Source organism: Hetaerina americana, unplaced genomic scaffold, assembly GCF_022747635.1.
Source record: "Hetaerina americana unplaced genomic scaffold, ioHetAmer1.1.p SCAF_5, whole genome shotgun sequence".
Lineage (NCBI taxonomy): Eukaryota > Metazoa > Arthropoda > Insecta > Odonata > Calopterygidae > Hetaerina > Hetaerina americana.
The window spans coordinates 77,964,841-77,990,284 of record NW_027287095.1 but is presented as its reverse complement, the minus strand read 5'-3'; the positions used below and the strand labels follow the sequence as shown (position 1 = coordinate 77,990,284).

The 25,444-nt window shown below is 34.2% G+C and overlaps 1 protein-coding gene across 2 annotated transcripts; it reads right to left on the bottom strand.

The window, feature by feature from the left end:
• Positions 1-5,375: 5,375 nt before the first annotated feature.
• Positions 5,376-23,178, bottom strand: LOC139694051 (ranBP-type and C3HC4-type zinc finger-containing protein 1-like). Of its 2 annotated transcripts, XM_071592466.1 has the most exons (8): positions 23,058-23,178; positions 21,074-21,220; positions 19,927-20,108; positions 19,144-19,255; positions 13,816-13,998; positions 10,267-10,365; positions 7,789-7,932; positions 5,376-5,945 (listed from the first exon to the last, which is right to left on the bottom strand). In XM_071592466.1, exons 2-8 carry the CDS (start codon positions 21,110-21,112, stop codon positions 5,865-5,867), a joined length of 840 nt encoding a protein of 279 aa, XP_071448567.1. In that variant the 5' UTR covers positions 21,113-21,220; positions 23,058-23,178; the 3' UTR covers positions 5,376-5,864. The 2 variants fall into 2 exon arrangements, with proteins under 2 accessions (XP_071448567.1, XP_071448568.1); XM_071592467.1 differs by lacking the exon at positions 21,074-21,220.
• Between the last annotated feature and the right edge of the window lie 2,266 nt (positions 23,179-25,444).

Here is a 25,444-nt window from a genome sequence, read left to right as displayed (position 1 = left end):
ATGAAAGCAAGCATTGATATAATTGCAATAATTTGTGTAGCTGTGGAAGGCTGTATTTCAAATTAGGTGCATAATTAAGATATCAGAGCATTTATATACAACTAATTGATCTCACTTATACCTCAAAATTATGGCTACAGTGGTTTAAAAAGTAAGTGGCAGAAAAGGTATTCACATTTCCATGAGGTATATATGGTGTGAAAATGTGAAAAATACAATTTGTTTTACCAAATAAAATTAATTTTTGACCATGAAGTTCTAAGCATATCAATACTATTTCTCACTTTCAAATAAAGCGATGAGTATAATTTTTGTCTATCAATGTTTTTGCATTGCTAATGCTAAAACGTGTTTGCCATGTACCCAGTTAAGAACATACATACAGGAAAATAAGAATGGGTCAAAATCCTGGATTTCTTAAATTTAAAGCTGTTACCTTTATTATTTTTAGTTGGTGTTATTTGTACACTTGCTGTAAAATACATATTACAGCATAAAGTTCTTGCCTATAATTTTTCCAAACACCAGATGTTTTTCACTTATCATCACATTTGTTGATCAATGCTGGAATATTGAACCTTTTTTCAACACACAGTTATTTACTTGGCATGGGAATTTGCAAAACTGCATGGCACAACTGTGATACAGCAACCTAAAGCCTGACCACCTTAATATATGCACATTTCAAAATACACCACAACCATTCCAAATGGTATCTTTACTATGCACAAATGTTTCCCTTTAATTTGAGAAAAATCTATGGAATTATCTTTAAAAAGACATTTAAAGATGCAGGTTCAACAATGCAGAGAATGTTTAACCCTCTCATTTAATATTTCCCTGCCCGATGACAGTGCAAGGTCCCACCCAACTCCTTAATGAATTCCATGACACCCTTTAACTTCCATTCCTCTCTATTTGGTCTATTAAGTGAACCCTCAACTAAACCATAAGCGGTCACCAAAGTCAAAGCTTATTGATTTAACTTTTCATACTATACTCTATCAATATGTATTATTCTTTGGTCTTCGGAGGGCAAGAGCCAGACCAATCAGTAAACATCTTCTACCAGGTACATATAGGTATCTGCTTCAATGAAGCTGTTTGCTGATTAGTCGCCGACATTTCCCTCCAGAATATTTCCCCTGATGGCCAAAGGATACAATGCTTCTGTTACCATTTATTTGTAATCTTTGAAGTTTGTCAACCTATTATTTCTAAAGATTGATTAATTCTTTTAATCGTATTTTTCTTCAGGTGTAACACTTTGTGTGCCGGCATATCCACTTATAAAATTATTTTGCTGTGCTGTACACAATGAAAGGAATATTCTTTTTTTATGTTTCTAAAAATCTCTCCTTTTTCATAAAATAGAATTACATTTATCAATAATAGTCCTTATATTGAACATATTAATTGTAAAAAATGAAAAATAAGAGATGCACAAATTCAGTCCAATAAGGGTAAAAATCTAAACTCTTTAGTTGGTTTTTCTGAAACCCACCAAAAGTCCAGGTGAATTGCTATTTTTGTATTGTTCTACAATAGCTCTTTTGGTGGTATCTTACAAGAGGAAAAACCAGGCAGGATGTTCAATGGTTGACATTCCCCTATGATTTCTTAAACTTTGACTCATAGTTTCCATTCATTATACCTTCTATCCATTCCCCAAGTGTATGTTTGCAGATTCTGAATGAATCTCAAACAAAATGAACAACTTATATATTATATGATAATGAATGTACTTGCCATTACCCAATTTTCACTGTAGTAAAAATTTTACAACAAATTATAGGTTTTGTCTGTTAAAAACCCTTTTTTTATAAGGAAACCTTTCCATGGTTAATAGGCCTCTATTTCCCACCATTAAATAGGGAAATATGGATACCATTTAACAAAGCCAACAAGAAATGTAAGATATAATTACAAAAATAATTCTTACACAAAATGTAACCACTAAATAACTATCCTCATTTTATCTTTCTAAATTTGGTGACCTCAATACAGCCGAACGACTTAAAGCTATTTCGAAAAAACTTATTCGGTAGGTATCACCAATGATAAGTTTACTTCATGAAATGGCATCCTATACATTATGATAGTTTCAAAAGTTAGATTCCACATAGAGAACATCTAACATATAAGAAATAATTTATGAAACATACGAAATCCTTTCAAGACCATTTTCGAGATTCGAATATAGTTAAGGCACTGCATTGATTATAATCACTATGAACTATTTAATTCAAAAATAATAAATAGGTACCTTAGGTGCATTAATCCTTAGCTACAAAAAACATCATATTGTAACTACCACAGTCCACGTTGTGTGCGAAAGAATATGTTCTTAAAGCACTTGTTAAAATGCTTTGCAGGCTTTTTTTATTGGCACTGGGTCGTTTTACTTCGTAAATATTGTAAATCAATGTACTTATGCGCACTAATATCTATGAAGTCATATTTTATACTTGTTAACCGATATTAACTTATACAACTAGAAAATCATAATTACTTTCTAGGAATATTGTACGCTGATAATTTAAACTGGTTAAACTGTGCTTTCAAACTACTGCCACAAAATTACAAATCAACGCCACCTACCGGAACCGGAAAGAACAAAACACGAAAAATTGCATTATGAATTGGCGGAGTCATTTGAATGCACATATGAAAATTAAACTTCATATTCAGAATTTGTAACTAGGAGTAGATATCACGTTAAAGATGAGTCGCTATTTCAACATATTCTTCATGAATTAGTAGAAATAAACATTCTTCACTTGTCATCTGTAGGACCAACGAAATCATTCCACGTCGACTACCCTCTGGTGCTAATTATCCGTCATTTAGTCAAACCCTTAAATCACGTAAATTAGATATGTGTAGCTTGTTGGCCCTTATTGATTTTCTTTAAAAATATTTAGCCAATGATTTAAATATTTGCTTCATGAATATTGGTTTGAGGTTTAACAAGTGCTGGTTAAGTCCATGGAGTTAAAGCACTTGAATTTTCCCCTATCATTTCTACGTTAACGACTATTTAGAAAACATGTATTTAAAATGTAAATATTTAGCAAGATTGATATACAATATTTCAGGGTAGTACCTATTTTGGACTCCATTGTTATAAGATGTGGGCTATCCATCCGTGCCTTGAGCTTGGTTGCTTGCAACAGCATAATATGAGGTATGGAAAATCGGTGTATCAGAAGAAAGTATGTACCAAGAAAAAAATGTTTCGGAAAAATTATCTTCTTTTTAGGTGTAACATTACTTCTTCTTTTGTGCCTATAGCAGCCTGGTCCATTCCATAAAAGAAGCTCGCTCAATGTGCACATGATTGCACAAAGGTCATGCGCAACATTACCCTTGTGTAATTCTCGTAATCCATTATTATTACCTTAGCGGTTATATTTTGTAATTGGGATAAGAGCTATTTATCACCCATGATTATCACGACGGAAAATTTCAGCCGTTAATCCTTTGGTGATTTTACAAACAGGAGGCGAAGTTTTTTTACACATTGATGGTGGTATTCCAATAACGCAATCATAGAAAGACTGCCGTAGACTATGGCAAAGTTAATTAGGTACGGTCAACGGTGCAGTTAACAGGACTTCTGAATATATTTCCGCAATCGGCCAAGGTACAACTATTACATTACATGGAATTCATTTATGAGAGATACTATGAAGTTGGGAAATTAAAAACGGGCATTTCCAAACAGTTGACAATCGGATTAATGATAAGAATTCAAATGCAGGACGTGTATTCCTTCTACATGATTAATGTGATATAGGTATATAAAGCTAAATAAAACTGACCATTTTTTATATTTTCAATGATAACATTAAGCTTACAATAAGTATAGCATTATCTACCTTTCTCTCTTTAGAGAGAAGGAAGTTTATTTCGGCGAGGATGATTCTAGCTAATGTATTCACGTTGCTCGTTTGCACAACTACGTGTATGTCATTACGGTTATGTTGGCATGAGTTGAAGAGCATTCCGGCAAGAACAAGGATCGTTCGAGGAAGAATTGAAAATGATATTATGGGATTTGTTTGCTTACATTTTCAATAATAATGCGAAAGTTTTATTAATTAAGGTATTTCATGTTGGCTTTAGAATACCTAAATCTCAACACGAGAGCGGTGAACGTTTGACAGAATGCCGAAAGGGACCCGACGGGCAAGGTAAAGATTAGGCATCGTCATATTTTTTTAATTTGCTAAATAATTATTTCGACTGCATGGGATCTTCAGCCTTCCTTGTCAAATGTGAATCAGCCGGTTAATGCCGATAGCTGTCCCTAGTAATACTCGGCAGCCTCAATTACTATATGGGTCAAAATTGAATCTACAGCCATGAACCAACTATTCTGTGGTCAGCCTATGTCAGTCGTTTATTTGCTTTAGCTAATAATGCACCTGCTGATATTTTTTTTGTTGTAGAGACGTCCTAATATCTGATTTAAACATCAGCATCATATAAAATTCAGACAGTAATGATCTCCTCATTACCATGCTGATAGAAGTAAATTCATTTTTTAATTTTAAGCCCTAAAAAATATTTTATTTTAACTATCAATTATAAAACTGATAATTGGCTCTAACCATAAGGTTAATTTAACTCCAGTATTCCCCACAATCCTTCCTCCTCACCTTGCGCGGCCCTAATATATTTATATTGTGTCTATCCATATCCCATTCTATAGTTGATAATTTCTCTTGCCTCAATATCATCCTAAAATTCCAGGCCCCTATTCTACCTGATTTGGCACTCTTCTGTACCTTCTTAACTGATGCTGGTGTCTATTCTACTTTGCAAAGTTTTTATGCGATTATGACCATGGAAGCCTGCCTCTCCCACTGCCAAGCACAGCGCACAGCTCAGTGGGCTATGTTTTATAGTTGCCAGAACTCATTATAATAATTGTTTCCATCACTATTTTGTGGGATAAGTAATTGAGGTGGCTTTCTCATATCCTAAATCAATAGTGTTTTTAACATGCTTGTTACTCCCCTGGAGTCAAATGCCTTTGCAGTCACCTCACTGAGGTACAGATGCTGCACAGATTACCTTTTTTCTGGCTCCTGTGCTTCAACTGAACTGATATGGGTGACCCTACCAAATGAAATCATCCTTTACCCTGCCAGAATAGCTCTAGGGGTCATCAGAATGCACAAACCTCTCTGTCACTTCAAGGTTATTATCTAAGGGGAGGGCAAGACATTATGGCATATAGCATTTTTTTGTGGGCATGAATTAAATGAATTATTGGGCAATTGTCAATGAATTTATTTATCTTAAATTAGTTAATGGATCACATATTCATTTTCAACATTTATTTAAATGTCAAATATTATTACAAAATGTACACTTACAAAATTCGTTAAGTAATAGGAAAAGGCATACTTGTTTGAGTATGACATGCTGTTAAAATTTATTATTTTTTATTTTGTGAATAACTATTTACTGCTAACTCTGAAGATGCACTCAAATGCTCTTAACGTTGGGAATCAGAGGAACGTTAATGAATTCCATAAGGAGAAGAACAGTTGACAAGAAATTTCAATTATATTTAATTCTAATATTAAGCAAATGCCAAAATATTTTTCACTGGTACTTTCATCAGTAAAATACTGAAGTGGACACCTAAAAATTAAAAATAGTCATTAATTGACTGAAATACTGTGCATATCAATTTCTTAGATTCACCGAAGACTTGAAAATCCTCTTCATGGCAATATGAGCAAACTGATGGAGTAACAATTACTCAAAATTGCATGAGACATATCTTTGGATATATTCTAAATTGAGATAGAGCATTAACTTAAGCATATGATTTCTATTGAAAATATTTAGTGACAATTATTACACATGGGATGACACTTCAGTCCATTCACCTTGCATTTACATCCACCACTAATGTCACCATTCCCCTGAAATAAAAACCAAACTTGGTGATATTATTCATCACACTTGCAATGTGTTCAATAAAGGACAGCATTTTTAATGGTGTTGCAGTCAGCCCATAGAGCATACTGCAGCTGTTGAGCACTCCTAGCTACAGTTTTTGACAACAAACCATCATTTGCCCTCCTTTCCAATACACTGAAGTCTTCATACAACAACCCCTGGGGTGAAAAAAATTGGAAAAAATCTAATGGGCACTTAGGCTGCCCATTGGTTTTGTGGCAATAAAAGATCTTGAAAAATGTTTGTGTGTGTGTGTGTGTTAAATGTTGAAACCAACTTGGTAAAAATTTGACAGAGACATTTCAGTTGCTTAACCAAACAGTTGAAGAGGGCTGTACAAGCCACTGGAGTGATGACAGGTTTAAGCATCTTAATGAAGGAAGAACTTCAGTCAGTTATGATCTGAGGACTGTTTGTCCTTCCACATCAAAAGACAATGACTACATCAAGGGAGGTAATCCTACAATTCATGGAATGAATACCATATCATGAAATGTATCCATGTATTCTTCTTTTGTTGATGTGGAAAGTCTTCTAGGTCTGGGGTCTTCATCAGTAAATGTTCTGCCACCTTTAAATTGAACCATTTGTAACACTACACTGTTCATTTTCTTCCTCAAATGCTTTGTGAACCATTTCAATATCTCTATGGAAAAATTATTAAGTTTGAAGCAAACTTACACAAACATGTTGTCCCTCAAGGTCTATCATCTTCTCTTTGTTAAAAATCTGATTAGAAGTTAGACACATGGTTACTCTAATTGTTGTAGTACAAAAATTAACATTGGTAGAATGATATGCCACATAATATTGTGTTGATGAAGGTTGCCATTACCTAGCACTCCTAGTTCAAACATGATCTGTGCACAGGTTGGTGTGGTATTATTAAAGTTTTTTTAAGCATGCTTAGTATATTGTTTCATAGATATCAAATATATGCAAAAAGGAACATAAGAGTACATATGCTCCTGGTTCCTTTCATTTAAAACACTCGTAGTATCAGAGGGGAAGGCAACAGTAAACAAAAAAATTATTGTTAATACGATACATATAATTTCCAGGATAGTTTGACCCTTAGTGGCATATTATATAGAATTAAAAAATTACATATACATGTATGCACAAATTTTTAGTTCCTGTGTGTAATCATCATGCAAAAAATCAACAGCGATGGCATATAAGCACATGATATTGAGTCGCAAAATCCAGGCCAATTCCATTTCCCAACCTTTTAAAGAGAGTGTAATATTTAGTAATTTTTGTAAGATGAAGGTAAAAAAAGAAAATTTTCACTTCCATATAAAGATTTGATTCTTCACACGACCATGATTTCGATGATGCGCAGCATCAAAACCATGGCTGTGTGAAGTATTAAATCTTTATCTGGAAGTGCAAAGTTTCTTTTTCTATCCTAATCATGAAGGTACTCCACAAAGTTAAGCCTGAAACTGTAATGTTTATTTTTTTAAGACTTTTAAATAAGTCCAAGAAATTATTTGTGGTTTATTCAAAGCCTTGGAATCTAATTACCTGTTTACAGAGTAATACTTGCACAATCAAATTTATAAATTTGGTACCATTAGGTCAAGGTACCACTGTCACTACATCATTTGCAGGTTTTATATCACATCAGATAGTATACTCGTGACTGAAAATGTATACTAAATTAGAACACATTTTGGGAAAAGACTAAAAAAATAAAATTGACACATTTACAAGTTGATTTAAGTAAATTCCGGCCAAAAACTAAAAATAGCTCCTTAGAATAAAAAAATAAGATAGGAACAAAAGGGAAAGATGTCTTACTTTTGGTCCCCAACGAGGCCCTCTTGTAATCCAGCAAATTTCGATCTTGCACATGAAGCAACATAACCAATCACAACCAGTATCTTTCATAATAACTGCTCCACAAGAAGGGCATTTAATAGCCTTTCCCTCTTTCATCATTATCTGAAACAGAATTGGTGGATTCAATAAAAGAAAGCAATTCTCATTGTCTACTTTCGAATTTATGGTCTTTATTTGTGCTCAAAACAATTTAGCTTAGTCACTGTGAAAATACTATGCATAAATTTTAAGAAGATTCAGCAAAGGGTTTATATGGAGGAAGGGTATTTTTTAAGCCTTTTTAAGATTCTCCATTGACTCAGGTGATGATGAATTTTAAGCACATTTTGATATCCATAAAAAAGGAACGATGATCAGTAAAACAACAAAAAAGAGGTATGTAATCAAGTCAGTTGGTGATGTATGTGTTTGCCAATTCCATGGCATATAAAGCTGTCCAAATCTTTTTGCTGTTTGTACTGCTAACTTTCAGTTATTATGTCACTAGAAAAGGAAATGAGCCATCTCTAGGGCTTAATGCCAATAATCTTTGTGGACAAGGCCACAATGGCCTCAAATATGACTGTAAAATTTAGAGGAGTTCAGGCTCTTATCTTGGCTGAGCAACGTTGAGCTTTACACTCATATTCCAGTGAAAGTAGGTGCTTTGATAAACTGCAAAATTCCTTCCATTAAAAATAAAGTTGACCCTATCTTTTAAATTCTTTTTCAGTGACTCAAAACAAGGGTTATTCAAATAGTTCTCAGTAGGAGAAACTCTCAACGATGAAGAAGGCAAAGGTGAAAATTTTCCATTGAACCCTCTTGGTTGAATTTTATGAAAGTGTTAAAATTGGAGGGTCATGAAACAAAGTGTTGAGATGCAAACTATTCTAGTCAGGAAGCAGTTTTACTGCTTCAATAAGTTGCAGTGATTAATCAAAAACCCTTGAAACTATTTCATACAGATTATTTTTCATGGAGTAAGCTAGTTTCGTATGGCACAAAGGATTTATCAATTGTTTTCTACTATACAAAATATCAAATTGATATTTTGAGGAAATTTGTACAGAGCTGAGGCTGGCAAATTTTCTAGAGATCTTGTAAACTTGCTTCCATTCTGAGAATAGTGATGAAGTAACCAAGAACTTTCAATACTGCAAACAAAAAAGTAATGGCAAGGGAAATAAGCATTCTAAGAGAAATATTACTAAAAAAAATTCTTTTTACTACTTGCCAGGTTTCATAATGGTCTACAGCAAGTTTTGTCATTGGAAAGAATGATTACAGCAAAACCTGAAAAGACACTGCAATTATTCAAACTTAATTACAGCACTGATATGCAATGTTGATTTCCTAACATCTCATAAGATAAAATAGAGAAGGAACTAGAAAGTTCAAAAATATCTTCCTGAAATTTCCAGGGATTCTATTGAATTATTTGACGATTATTTCTAACCCAACTTGACAATATTGTAAATTAAACTTAGTTAAGTCAAAAAAAAACTGTTTTTATTATCTAACCCAGGATTTTACTTTTGTAAAATATGCTAAGTTCATTTCAGTTATAAAATGAAGTGTCATAAAGTAATGCCTGAAATTATCAGGTTTTAGTCAGCATATTGCTTCAATTGTTTGCTACTCTTTCAGTGATGAGAAAAATTAAAATACAGTTTTTTCTACCCTTAGGAGGCTGAAAATCTATTTGATTAACTCTATGGGGAAGATCAGCTGAGTGTGCTTGCTCTGGAAAACTTAAATGAAGACAAAGGTATATGTGTTGATGGAGTCATCACAAGCTTCAATAATAATAGACCACAGTGACTTAAAATGTCCTCCTTGAATAATGATAGTGTTAGTGGATAGTAATTCAGAAATTGATAATATTAGAATAAAACAATTTTTTAAAACATGACATTCATGTGCTCTCATCAACATTCAAATACAAATTGTCTGTTCAAAATTTTTAATGCCTTTTTATTTATATCATTGTCTTTTTCCTCCCATATTCCTTTTCCATTGCACTTCTAAAGCCATGTTTTCTTCTTTTTCTTTGAGCCTAATTTCAACCTTAAATAAACTTTAAAAATCACTTTTCAATTAAGTCATTTTAGGCACAGAATGTTGGGTATACAAGGCAAGTGTTTTCCAAATCTGACATTGAAGCATACACATTTAATCTCACCTTAGAATCTGTAATACAATAAATGATCAATAAGAGCCTTGGGTAAGTTTATCTATGCCAGAGCCTCCAAGATAGGCAAATGTTAACTGATCACCTACATGAGTTGTTAAAGCATATATCCATTGAGATTGGTACTTGATATTAAAACCACAAGTAAATAATATAAAAATCATTATTAATTGTTATTTTTTTAAACAAATTTATCTATGAACTTATTACATAATTGCTACTTGAAGCTTTATCATTAAAAAAATCCACTGAAATAAACTCACCTGAAGTGTCTCCTTGGTCTCTTTCTGATCCACATTAACTTCTGAATCCCACCTTAAACTCTCTTGATATGATGTACAGTCAACACCACCATGTATAGCCTGTAGGTATAAAAATACTATTTCTAGAAAATGATGGTCCTTAAAAAAATGGGTAACATTGATCAGCTAGTTAAAGCCATGACATTGATTAATAAATGTATTTAATTAAATAGCCACAAAATATCTACTCCAGAGATTAGTTTTTACCAAACATTAACCCCCACTTATTGCCCTTTATTAATAACAAGTTTATCATTCTAGGGTTCAAGTCCTTTGGAGCATTAAACAATACAGCTAAAGGGGTCATGACATAAAATGTGTATCTCAATTGCTCATATTAGGAGGGCACCTACCAAATTTGGACAGCAAAAAATATACAACATAAACAGATACAGATAGTAAATTAAATTATTTTGAGTTTACTTGTCATTTTACTAAAATGAATATTTTAATTTAATTCATTTAGTGTAATATTACATCCCTTTGTAGGATCATATTTTAATTTTCAAAGTAACCCAGGGAATTAGATTCATCTTCGCTTTAATCTTAATTCCAGGTATATAAGTATCTCGTGCCTAATTTAATAAAATGTAAAAATGGGCACTTAACTGTCAATAGAATGGATGGACAAAAGTAGTCCTTAAATTGTTATTAACATTTTCTTGAAATTTAGCCAAATCAAAATTACAAAAATCACAAGCTCTAATTACAAAATATTGAATGCAGTTAGGAGTTCAAAATTTCAATATAAAAAGTATATGAAGTCATGGCAAGATAAAAACAAGACAGGATATAAGCAATGTTCTGTAACTTTGGACATATTGGTACTAAGTGAGCTCTACCCTCAACTATCAAGTTAACCTCTGGGTTGTTTACTGTGGTAGTTAATTTTTAATGTACATGTGGTACAAGTTTCATCAATATGATTCCAGTATTGTATCAGTGGCAGCCATTGTAAGTTGAAACATGTTCAGTTTACCTACAGCAACTATGAAGGTAACATATTACAAGCAATATGCTGTTTGGACACTTTACTTTTGGCCAAACAAATCGTCTGCTGAGGCCCAACTAATGATATAGGAGGCTTATGGAGAATCTCTTCTTTCCTAATAATGATAGAACATGGCGTAAAATGTTTCAAAAGAAGAGATAATTTCAAAGGAATGTGAACACGTAATGTAATAACGGTTTATTCATAAATTTAAACACCGCTAAAATATTTATTTATATATTACGATTAATTTAAACCATGTGCATAGAAACTTGCAAGCTAAACATCTTTCAGCACAGTACAAGTGTTGGCCTTTGTGAACTCTTAATAAGCCACCCAAAATACATGACCAGACTCTATCCGAAAATATACTTTTCGAAAATATAAAAAAAATTACCACTTGATATCCATCATTCCTGTGATTGGTGAAGTTATTAAGGATAGTGGTAGTGCTGGAATACTTACCTTTCTAGAAAGAAAGAAATAACTCAGTTCTTCACAATTTGGCTTTAGACCTGGAAAATCTACAGATCAAGCTGTTGAATACACCTTAAAGCAAATACTGTGTGCTTTTGAAGATAAGATGTGCTTATCTCTCTCATTGTTTGACCTCTCCTCAGTATTTGATTGTGTAGACCACCAAATCCTCATTATAAAACTGCAGTATTTTGGTATACAGGGCTCTGAACTAAAATTCATTACCTAATATTTAAAAAACCATAAACAAATGGTAGAAGTACACTGTAGGGCTGTAAAAGGCTGTAAGTCAACATTTTTGCGAGTAAAAAATGGTGTGCCCTAGGGGTCTATATTTGATCCTCTGTTATTTCTGCTACTGGTCAATGGCTTACCAATTAAGACCTTAATCCTGATTGGATCCCGTATGCTGATGATCCTACTGTTATAAATAAATGTAAAAATCCTGATCAGGTACATGAAGAACTGAAAGATGTTCAACAACAAGATAATGACTGGTTCTCAGCTAATAAACTTTTTTTAAATAGTGAAAAAACAATATCACTTTAGAAGTGCTGGTAAAGCTCAAAGCCCTGTCAAGCTCCAAGGTTTTTTTATTGACTCTAATCTCTCCTGGAAAAGTCATGTAACTAGAATCTCCAAAAAACTTTCCAAGCATCCCTTCTTAATCAGGAGACCTAAAAGCTGTTTGTGTTTCTGAGGAACATTTGAGACTTGCCTATTTTGCCTTTTTCCAAAGTCACCTAAGTTATGGCCTAAGGATTCGGGGATATGCAAGTGGCACGAAAGTTCTGTTCATGTAACAAAAGAAAGCAGTCAGGATTATAACCAGCTCTGGCCATCATGATCAATGTCATTCACTATTTGTCAGGCTAAGAGTGATGATGGTCTTTAACAGATACCTATACTGGTGCTTAATTCATGTAAAAGATAATGTAAATAACTTTGTATTTAAGGTCAATATACACAGCCATTATACACGGTCAAGAAATATGTTAGACATTACCCAATGTAGTTTTTCCAAAACCTTCAACCAGTTGGACAACCTTGCCTTAAAATTCTATAACAAACCGCCGCCGCCTGCATCGCAGAACTGACTGGCTATAATGGGTTCCAAAATGTATTAGAGGATTGGTTGATTATAAATCCCTTTTATTCTTGAAGTGAATATTTTGAACTGGACCTCTCAAGAGTGAAATTTTAATACATGCGTATTTATTCTCAATGGTAATGAATGTATGTATTTATGTTTTTCTTTTGACGATATCTATAGTAGAAAGTGCTACTCTTTGATGAATAAAGATTATTATTCAGACCATGCAAGAGCCCTGATTAGAAAGGTTCCACTATACATAATGTCATCATTTGAAATTTCAAAACATGCTTTCACTTGAAAGGAAAGAAAGACATGACAAAGGCATGTGTTTTTGAAATTGTCATTTGATTTTTGTGAGTCCATGAGCATGGTTGACGACAGCAAGATTAGCATGCAAAACACAGCTCTCCCTCATAGATGCCATCTCTATGTATGCCACCTTACACTGAGAGGAAGCATAAAATTTTATCAGAGTAGAAGTGTTCTCCACTATTTATAGAATTGCATAAATTATTTTAAAAGTAATGTTTTGTAATTTTGGGTTTCCATTGCCATTTCATTCATATTTTTCCATTTTATTTGTCACATGGCAAAGCAAGTAAATGCATATTGACTCTGCCCTCTCTCTCAATATTAATCCGGTGACACAGATGAATGTACTGAGACTAAGGTATCACTCAATAAGTGTTATAAAATACCAAAAGCTGCATACATGAAAATTGTTGTTAACAATAACAAATACAATATTTTAATACTGCACTAAAAGTTTTATAATAATTAAGGGTCAAAATGTAAATCTAACTTTAACTATAATCCTTTCAAAACAAATGCAACCTGAATTTTCCAATACTTTTAGATTTTAACAGGAAGTTTTTGATTTTCTTTCAGGATACAGTGCTTTGTAAAATTCAGAGAGGAATGTTTATAATATACTTATTTAAATTACCTGGCAGTTGAGGCAATTGTTTCTCCCACACACTGGACATGGAAATTCATTAGTATTATCTTCAAGGACGCACCATCCTTTGCAATCAGGAGTCTTGCAATGAAATGCTTTGGCTCCCATCCTCTTTTCCGCTAGATCAATCGAACGAGCTAACAGTTGCTCTTGAAGATCCAAAGGAATCAACTAAAAAAACAACCAAAAATAAAATAAAAGTTATATGGTTGCAATGAATGATGAAACATGGTATTTTACCACTTTTATAAAGTAAACCGACAAGTTAAATGAATCAAGAGAAGAGACAATGTCAATCAAAAAAGAGCCAATCATTTTCCCAATTCTATGCATAAATTATGTAAAAGATTTGAATATGAATTACCGACTGTTTTTTATTATGTGGCTGAGCCCCCATGTGGGCTTCAGTCTGACTCCAAACTTCACATGTATCATATAAGTAAACCACCTAAAGCTTCATATTTTTATGCTGGCAAATGGGTACAGCTGGGTTTAAAAATGTAATGGGGCAATGCCTCCGCACCAAACCGTCGTTGTATTCTATTAATGATTACTTTGAGCTAGACTTTGAGAGTGTTTTTATTTCAAATGTGCTCTTGTCCATTTTTCAGATGCACAACCTCCTATTATGTGATGTATTTATATGACTGTAATGTGCAAATAACATCCAGATGGATATTTCCAAGGCACTGATGGATAAAGATTGTTTTATATAACATGGAGCAACATGCAGAAAAAGCAACATTAACATTGGTGGTGGATAAACAGGAGGCCAAATAACATTATTAATCAAGGATAATAGCAGTGATAACATTGCAATTCACACAATAATGTGGAATAACAGGAGAATTGGAATATGGGAGGGCATCACAGAAATCTGATATATTCAAATTACCAACAATGACAGTATTATTAAAACTGAATTGCAGCAGTTTCAATGAGCATGCCGTATTTTTCATATGTTTCCAGGGAAGACTTGAGGGGTATTTATGCAGCACTGATAAGTAATTTGTGCTCAAATACTTTCACAGATAAAATTAATTACTTCAAACTTTCAATTAGATTGCCTTGAAGCTTAGCATTGAGGGTGGACAAAATGTAATGAAAACACAAACCATCCTTTGTTTTGGGGCTAATGATTTTACTTCCGGTGTTATGGAACACTTGATAATTATACTTACAAAGTCACAGATTTGAAATTCTCGGCAAAATGCAGGTTTCTGTGATATAAGAAATTTATATTGCTAAAAGGGGCACTTCAACTGATCAATGTTGGTTCTCAGTTCCCTGCAACTTTGGTAATAAACTGAAAGGCTGACAGAGTACTTATTCTGCTATTTGAATGGGAATTGTGGGGATGGAGTTGACATATGTACCTGATTATTTCATCAGTTAGAGCAGTGTTCTTTCTTTCATTGAGATGGAAAAAACCTTATATTAACCCTCTTAGTGCGGCGGGGATTCCAGGGGTACTAGTGAGAAGTGTGAAGGGTAATTTAAGACAATGTATCACCTTTGGAAAAAAACATTATGAAGTTATTTGTTTAGATATCCATATGCAGTTTTTTTCATTTTAAAATAAAATATTGTAGTTAATAATGATGTAGTACATTTACATAATCTGAAAAATAAATGTAATTATTACAGTATTAAAAATTTGAAGAATATTTTTTTAGCAATAATGTTTCGATTTTTAGACACAATACTAATATTTTTTTTAAAACATTTTTCAATAAAACTACGATACTTAAATATAATAAAGAATCAAAAAGACATGTAGGAAATATTATAAATAAATAAAGAAAAACCAGTGAATTGCAAATTTTTTTGTCAGCCTCTGCATAGTTCGATTTTGTTGAAAAGGCTGATCTCACTGAGTCAAATTGGGACTTTTCCCCTTTCCTTGAGACTGCGGCAATGTGCTTACAATCTAAAGGCAGAAAAAAACCAAGTTCTAAATCACAGAGAACTGCTGAAAATGTAATCCAATACACAGGGCGCAATTGATTAGATCGGATCGGGCAAGAGAAACCAAAATGATTACAAAGCAGTGCTCTCATTTCCATCGTATTAACAAAGTCTAAATAAGCAGCTATATATCAACACCACCACACCATAACACATTCAAGAGATTACAGATGAAAACAGATTAGTAGCCTTTCAGTGGCTTTTCATAGTGGAAAGACCACTCAGAAAAAAAATGAGCAAACAATTAGGCTGAGCTTCCCGAAATGTACTAAACTGAACGAAAAATTATATTAAGAATTATACTTTTTGAAAAGCATTTAAAATTGCTAATAAAAAATTAAAAAATTAGTTATGTAATTCTATAGAATTCAACCTACCAATAGCACAGAAACCATGAATTATTAAAGAAAAAAACCATAAGTTACAACGATTTAAACAATAGCCTACGCAAGAGCCGATATATCGGCCCGCCACACTTTTCGCCAGGGATACGAAAGCCAATATATCGGCCCGCCACACTAAGAGGGTTAATAATTATGCTTGTGAACAGGTTTACCACTATATGTGACCATGCTATTGTGGAACTTTTTTTTGCGCTGCATGGCCATTTTCACATCTAGGAATGGCTCGGGGTACCATTAAGAATAACTTTGATAGGGTGGATTTTACCATGCCATACATAAACTTCCTCAGTGTAGGACATGAATTTGATCAACTTGCCACCAAATCTCCAAAACCAGTTGGTCATCTTTCTTTCCATATTCTTCCCTTGTAGGGGTAGATTCAGGAGCATTATGAAGGTTCACATAACTGGATCTAATTTATCTTTCATGAAGCTCACCAAGAATTGATTCAACCATAGAGTCAGAAATGCTATTTGCATCACGAAGAGCAGGCACTAAAGATTCTCTTATTGTGTCCAGATTCGTATTAAACTCACATAACATGGGCTTGAGCTCAACAAAACCGTTTAATGCATTTCCAGTAAGGCCAAGCAATGCATTGTTGCAAAAGTATTTAAAGTTGTTTTTATCCCATAGTGATAAAATTACTGTTTAAGGTAAACTGGAGCATGTCAGAGTTTCTGTTCACGTAATTTGTACAGCTCACAGCAAATCCCTAAATTCTTGATAACATCTTACGCAATTATTGGGTATCATAGATATATTTAAAATTAGAAAAATCTAAGAGACAAAGCCAAGTGAAATGAAAATTCATAAAAAATTCCGAAGTAAAAATGTATCGCCTACAATGCAAACACAACTACAAATTACAAGATGGCAGAGCAATGCACATAAACAAAGCACCCTTGAATTTTTCGCAATAGGATACAATACATAGTTTTTAACATGAAGTAATTACATGAAGATGTAGATCCAAGGCACAGGTAATACGACAACTTTTTTCAAAAAAGGATAAAAATTGCACCAATGCACCCTTGGTAATTAGTCATATGATCCTATTTGAATTGATATCCTAATGATAGTATTTAATTAACATACACCCAAGACCAGAATAATATATTTATAATTTGAGAGTAAAACTCTCTAAAATAAATGACAAGAAATAAATCAATATATAAATTGGTCCTAATATTCCATATTTATTTTATATTTATTAGGAAAGTAAATAACCTGAGACTCTTCAGCATTCCGATTCAACAGGTTGTCTCAACAATTAGTAAGTTTTATCTGGACTACAGCACCAATGTGTTTCATCAAGTCTACAATTAAAGGAGCGGAGAGAATTGTATTTGTATCATCTATATAAAATGAGGATGGAGCCATGGATAGAACCAGTCCTTTCTAGCAGATGATTAAGGTATAATATAAAAATTCCAACCAAGAACAGAACCCTGAAGAATACCTAGTGTAGCCACTGCACTGATATACAATAGATGATATAGAACAAACAAATTAATGTTTCAGAGAACAAAAATATTCAATTTTTAATAAGAGAGAAAGAGTATAACAATTACAGACAGTGGCAACATTGTTTGAAGAAGAATTATGTTGAGAGAAAAAATTCCTAGAATCAGAGATCAGCTGTGAAAAGTCAGTAATAATGTTTCCTTATGAATTCCTTATCTGTAGTAGTGATTGAGAATGACTCAGTGATTTGCTTGAGTTGATTTTTTTTCATATTTCCAGTACCATAATATTAATGTAACTCATTCTAAGTGATCTGCTAGCTCATATAAGCATTATTTCAATTTTATTGTTCATCACATGAAAGATTACTGGGGAAAAGGTGTTGGGTGGTAATAATATGGCTATTTCTATAGCCTAATACAATGATATACAAACATCTCAACCCTTTCTGACCAATTTTTCCCACTGTACTTTTTGAAAATGTAAAGATATTATGTTGATATTAGAATCAATAGATGAAGGCTACATTCTGCTTCCAGGAATGTTCTATAATGTAGGTTACTTAAAGCAATCTATGCGATGAAGACTTCCTGGAAGCAGAATGAAGCCATATCAACTAGGCATCATAGAAGCCTTCAGAATTAGTTGAAAGATCATATAGAGCAAATAAATTAGTTTATCTTTGGGTTTAATGTGTTTAATTTCCACAATATAATTAATCCTGTGTATTTTATTTATAACATGAAGTGGTAGGTAACTGGATAAAATTTCCTCACTGCACATCACCGTTACATTTGCTTTACATATTACCTGGACACCAAATTACCCTTGCCCTGTTGCCAATGTATAAACAGATATAATAGTAAGGATATTAATTACAGCATACTAGCCTCCATATAGTGTACCTGGTAAAAACTTCAGCCATATTAATGTGGACATCTATATGCCAAATTAATCTCCCAATATGCAGATAATATGTACATATGGCTTTGAGAAAATCAGGGAATTCCATTCATAGTTGGTCTCTCAAAATGGGATGTCGAGTTGGTAGGACATATATTTAATATTATCCATAGAAATTTTACATGAGTCAGCATGAATCCTAAGATGGGACCTTCTAGCATACCATCCTGCCAATAATGTGTAATGACTATACAGTGAGAATGCCATCAGTACAGATGTTTCTATTTGACAGTGGTTCCAACCTATGTGAGTTCGCATGTTCTGGGAATAAACTTCTGTATTTAATTTGTGGCACCTTTAAAAATACATTCAGCCCTTTACTTCATTAAGTGCATCTTTTGTACAAATTATTCTGCATGTGGTGAAAGGGATCTTGCCATGTACTTTAAAAAAAGAACTGCAACACAAATTATCAACAGCAATTTTTATGTTTGGTGCCTCATACTACCATTTTAAGAAAATGAAATTTTTCCAAATTGGGAAACGTTTTCACCTTATTTCATGATACACTTACCGCACGAATTTCCCTATCCTGAAGTGTACTATCACAGGTGTACTCATCATCACGATATGGGCACTTAACTTCTGCGTCCTCACAGAACTTGATTGTGCTGACTAAACAAGGTCTGGGCATAAATGGAAAAAATAGAAATGATTAAAACAGCCACCTACAATGATAAATGTACATAGAGCAAATCCTGCCTCCATTAAGTAGTCACAGCTTAAGTGGCCGTATTTTCAGACCAAATGCATTCCCACATAATCAAGGCATCTACCTCCTCCAAAGACTAATGTTCAATATTTCTGGCCACGTTTCACTAATTCCTCAGTGAGATATCAGCTCTATATTCAGGTTAAAGACCTTTTCACAACCACATCAGCACTTATCAAAGTATCCTGCTAATTATAATAAACTGCAGGAGATGCCACAACAGTAGCTTTTTGATGGAGTCATCCAACCAAAATCCGAGTATAGGCAAATGATATTTACACTCTGCAATTGTTGCATTATTATCCTGTTATTAGTAAAGCTGGATATATTCAAAAGCATCGCCTAAAATCAAGTCCAAGGCCTCCATTTCTCTTTAAATCAATTACAAGGCCAAATTCAAGCTTAAACGATTGTTTACAGCACTGGTAGGTATATTTGCCATGAAGGCAAAATTGTCATGTGAGTTACTTTGTTCCCAGTGTCCTTTGATAGGCTGGCATTATTATGTTGCTCCACACATTTTACTTGAGTACATAAAAAATGTGTATATTTGTAATAAAATATAGTTATTGAACTATATCTTACTGGCAAAATGAGTGTAGGCATTCTCTCAATGTTACACCCTCATTGGTAGACACACCCATGATGCACACTGGACAAGTGAAATCTTCAGCATTTGGCACAAGTTCTAACGTTTCCAAGTCCAGAAGCCGCTCATACTCAGGTACTGGCTCTTCCTCTTCAATTTTATTAATTTCTTCTGGGTCCTAAATAATATAATTTAACTAAGAATAATTTGGCTTATAACAACACTTTAAGAGACATTATTTGATCATCCTTAATGTCCATTAAGTCATTATGGCTGAAGAAAAGCTGACTTTATAAACTTTAATTTTTACATTGGTATCAACCTACAGGTTCCGTTGAAGTTTCATTAACAAAACTTTTTTATTCTGAAAATACAGGAAAAGTGATATGGTTAGAGAATGGAAGACTGATGGATAAATACGTCACATCTTTACAATGCGTGCATATTTAAGGGGTGAAATGAACGACTTCTCTAGTTTTTTCTTGGAATATTTAAACTATGAAAGCTCAATAGATATCTACCAATTTATAGGGGATCAGATTGCAGCAATGGCTAGTGCACTGCCTTCCACCTTAAAGGCACACATCAAAATCCCAGCAATGACAATTTTTCAAAGGCATTTCAATTCTTACTTCTACATGTCAAGAGCACTATCCAGTACTCTTTCCATCAAATGGGATGGTTACCTGTGGATCCCTTGATGCATTTCTTTTAGAGTAGGCTGATGCTGACATCAGGTTTCTCTTCACTCTTCCCCATTCTTTGAAAATCCTACCTATTCCAAATTAGCCCACAGCATTTGATGTCAATCTGAGGTAATATGTATTATTTTCAATAGCACAAATGACTTCGGCTGTCAATCACCTCCCCAAGTAACTAGGTATTTCAATTACAATTGTCTTGTCTATCTTTTTCATTACAAATTAGGTACCTTCCTACTTAATGAAACCTGATATTGGCACTCTATATCCCCTCAAAGCAAAATCAAATCTTCACCATAATATTTTTTTTAACCATAATATCAGTACTTACTAGCCCTCAACTAATTTTTTATCCACTATAGTATTATTGAAAACCATGATTAAATTGATAAAATAGTGTAAAGGGCATTAAATATGACAATAACGCTGGGCAAATGCTAACCTTTTCCATTATTTCCTTCTCCAGTTTCTCATCTTCCATTTTGTGTCTCTTGTATTCTGACACTAAGGAATAATAAAGACGTTTCTTATTCACACAAACTGCACAACCAGGTGGATCAAAAAGAGCACATAATAGACACTTCCCAGCCTAAAAATTAAAACACGATAATTGGTACCATTAAAAGCAACCCAAAAGTTCATTTTAGTTCAAGTTTCAAGAAATAAATAATAATATTCATTCGTATACATCAAAATACACAATGAGACAAAAATGTCAGAAAAGCAAAACTCAAGCAAATTCATAAGTTACAAAATGAATTAAATATTCTAACTGCTGAATACAACCTAATAATCAATACTACAAAGACCGGACACAGCCTATACAAATGTACAACAATTCATTTACCTGCCTCTCCTAATCAAAAATACAACCTGACACCAACACTACAGCAAGTCCCTCCAATTCTGCACACTTCTTTCCAACCTTCATTCTATCAACATGTCTATCCTATTCCTACCTCTTCCTCGCTTATCTAGCATTCTCCGCTCTCTCAAGAGTCTTCAACATCAAATTGCAAATCGAAATACTCTGCATCCATCATTCCTGCCTTCTTTGGATTTCTCCCAAAATTCCTCTCTCCTTGCCCACCATACCTAGCTCGCACTTCCTTGTTTATTTTCCTTTCTGTCCATTTCGCATTTTCCATCTTATCCACACCTACATTCCAAAGGCCTTCAATCTATTCCTATCATCTTGCTTCAATGACAATGTTTTGTGGTGAACAAAACCATGCTCCATGTTAAAATTTTAATGAGCTCTTTCTTAACATCCTTACTCAACATGCCTGTCATAAATTCCTTCCTCCTTGTGAAAGCTTCTTTGCCAAATGCAATTCTTCTTTTTATGTCCCAATTACTTTGACCATTTTGGGTCATAACACTTCTGAAATAAGTAAACTATTTCACCTCATTAGTGAACTCCTCCTTTAATATTTAACTTAGCCTTCCCATATTCAAAAACCACATTACCTTTGTTTTGTTTACATATTTTCCCATCCTACTCACTCACTTTCCCATGCACTCAGCAATGTTTGCAAACCCTTGCTAACTGGCTAACTAAAGCTTGATAATCTGCAAACCTCACTGATTTTATGAATTCCCCACCAATTTTCATTCCCACCTCCAATTCTCCCAACACATCTTAAAAATTTCCTCCATTCAGATATATGTTAAAAAGCATGGGTGAAAGTGGACACCTGTCTTATTCCTCTTCCTGACACTTCCTATCCCAGCTATTCTTCTGCCACTCAGGCCTGAGTAGTCTGCATCATGTACAGGTTTCAAATAGTCTCCCAAACTACTTCCATTTTCTGCAATAGATTCATTAAATCTACCCTAATCACTCAATTAAACACCTTCACAAAATCTACTATATAAACAAATATATCCTGATTGTATTATATGTTCTTATCTATCACTGACCTCACCACTTCTTTGGCATTAAGAGTGCCTGTTACCCTCCTAAACCCAGTGATGATCCCCTAAGTAATCACTTGCCTTGATCTCATCATCTAGTTGATGTACCTGAGAACCACTTGTAGCTGTGTTCGAAATCGAACTTACTGTTATGAGGTCCTCACATATAGCAGCTGTTCTTTTCTTTTACATAGTAACTAAAGCTCGCAAAAATTGTTGGTGGTGCCTAAGGATCAAGAAATTTTTGTTTCCTCAGACTTAAATATGCACATTAGCTTGGAAAAACTACGCGCTGTAAAGACGCCATTTTTTAAATTATTTCATGCTTGGTCACTTGTGGTGAATACATGTCCATTGAAATATTTCCCAGGTAGGTAATAAGGATTGCGAAACCAAGATAACCTTCGTACGAGTTATTTCCTGAGTAGCTGCGCCGAAGAAACATAAAACGCTTATTACAGAAGATTCGAAGCCTGAGAAAGTGACTTTCTCCAACTTCTTACGCTTACCGAATAATTCGTGGGAGATTCTCAAGGGAAGACGACCCACCGAAGAATATTAGCTTACGCTTGTTACAGTCTGGTTAAAAAAGAAAGAACGATCGTCATTATTCGGCCGTGGCCTGTTTTTTGTCCGTTACTCTTCTGCAGAGCTCTGTGGAGTGCGTCAGGAATATCCGCTGCGTTTCCTCGAAAGGAAGGCTGCCGCGCACTTCTTAAACATTCTCTATTGGAGAGGGGTGTGTTAAAATAATCCACCCAATACTCTCTAAAAAGTCTCTTCTCCCAACACTAGGGACTTGGTTTCACAATGTGAAAGAGAATTCTTGGAATTAAAACATTCCATGTTCCAGGACAGTCGATATCCTAAAGCCTTTACGGGAACACTTCAAAATTACACTTGATAAACAAGGCAGCTTATAAACTTTAATGCACCACTGAATATATTGCTCAGCAATATAGAATAATAGAGCCACCGCAGTTGTAGGTACATAGACATGTGACAATGATGTATCAAGAAATGCAAAGAATATGACGTTAAGAACCAGAGCTAACGAAAGTAAATTACCTACCTCTCTGAAATCGGTTGATCGTCTGTATGAAAATCTGCGGCTATATGGAACATCATGCCTTAATAATCGTGAAAATCCACGATAAATGATTGACAACAGTGGTATAATTATGGACACATTCATATTTTGTTCATACAAAGAAAAACCACGGCAACAAATATAACCCTACTTTAATGTAAATTATTACTCTCTTTCCAAATTTCCAGTGGCACTAAATAATGAACAAACATGCTCCATATTGTTGAATGAAATAGATAGGTTATGGTGGCAGTTTCCAACCTCGAACCATGAAAGAAAAGGAAACCTAATTAGAAAAAGTCTTTTTGAATATATTTAATGGCCGGAATCCATTTGAAATAAGTAATGCAAACGGAGGTGGCCGATTTATTATTTTGAGAAGGGTTTAGCGAGTAGAAATTTTGGTGATTTTTTTGTTTAGGACAGTCTCTGTCTTCTCTAGTGGGACTTTCTTCCGGCAGATTACAATTGAATGCCCTCAATCGACGTTGGAATTGTCTAGCTCCTTTCTCCCTGTAATCTGAGTCATTATAGTGCCATCGAACATACCGATCCTCCTGCCCCTTCCACTCTCTCCTTCAATTTGACCCTCTTCATGGCAGCAGTTCAGGGGTGGAGCGTTACTACTGCCTAGATGGCCCAGCTTTGATTCCCGGGAGAGTCTCTCTAGGTACCCTTATCTCCACCCAAGCTGTGCCGTTTTCGGGTACCAGATCTTCGTGGCAAAGTATAATTGGCACGGAAAGGAACTGGCCCTGCCCTGATGTGTGCATTTCACACGCCGTCGGGCTTAGTACTAGGTGAACCATAACATCACCTATCAGACTGACCTCCGGGTTGATTACTGTGTGAATGGTTTTTTATATGACTCAATGTCTCCTCGCAATAAGCAATTTCGACATAATATATGCCCCAATCAAGATGTCTGCCTCTTTTACATTTATCTCGACAGTTTTATCTTCTCCAACAATCTCACTAGTACTTGCTCATTTCTCAGTCTACTTAACCTCCCAAAGCACGTTTACTAACTTTTAAGGGACCTTTTATCTTACTTATCAACAGATCATGTTTTGCTGTTACAAGAATTCACTTTCCCAAAAACCATTTAGCAAATCCCTTTCTTAGTTCAATCGGAATCCTCCTAGCTCGGAAAAGTACTTTTAACTTTTCATGAGTTAACTTATCCAAATGTATCCCCTTTCTCATTTCCTCGGTACAGCTTCCATTCCATATTTCCGAAAGTTCCCAAAACTTGAAATGATTTCACTTGCTCAATAGTTTTGGATATGTCATATGTCCATGGATATGTCAATGATTGCTTCATTCCTAGTAACTATCAATACATTTTGGTCTCCCCTACGGGAGAATTCGGAATGTTCATTCCGAATTATTTCCGCGTTCTTTTCATGTTCCCAATCGTACGCTAATACTTCTATTCCGAATGCGCCACAAATGCTTTATTATCTGAATAAGTATTTCAAGGACTTTATTTGTTCCCCTCCCACCAAAACACCTCTTGCTTGTTCTAAGGCCCGGTTATTAAGTATATATTTAAGAGATTTGGTGACAGATAGCATCCTTATCTGACATCCCTTCCAATACCTATCCCACAAATGTTTGATCATCTACATATGGATGTCTCGGGATATCCATGGTTGAGAAGAGGGCGAACCATCGAAGACGGTAAATGTATTTTATCAGCAAAGGAGGACGCAATAATATCAATTGGGATATATAAAATACGCCTCAGATGATGCTGGGGGAAAGTGACCTTGATACTTCTTAAAATCAAATACACTTTAATTC

Bases quoted from the DNA above. Each gene is read 5' to 3' on its own strand.
- LOC139694051 (XM_071592466.1), bottom strand. From the start codon at position 21,112: ATGGAAGATGAGAAACTGGAGAAGGAAATAATGGAAAAG. The intron at 13,999-19,143 runs GTAAGTGTATCA...TTGTTTTTTTAG, and splicing joins AGGATAGGGAAATTCGTGCG to TTGATTCCTTTGGATCTTCA. The intron at 10,366-13,815 runs GTAATTTAAATA...TTATACCTACAG, and splicing joins ACAATTGCCTCAACTGCCAG to GCTATACATGGTGGTGTTGA.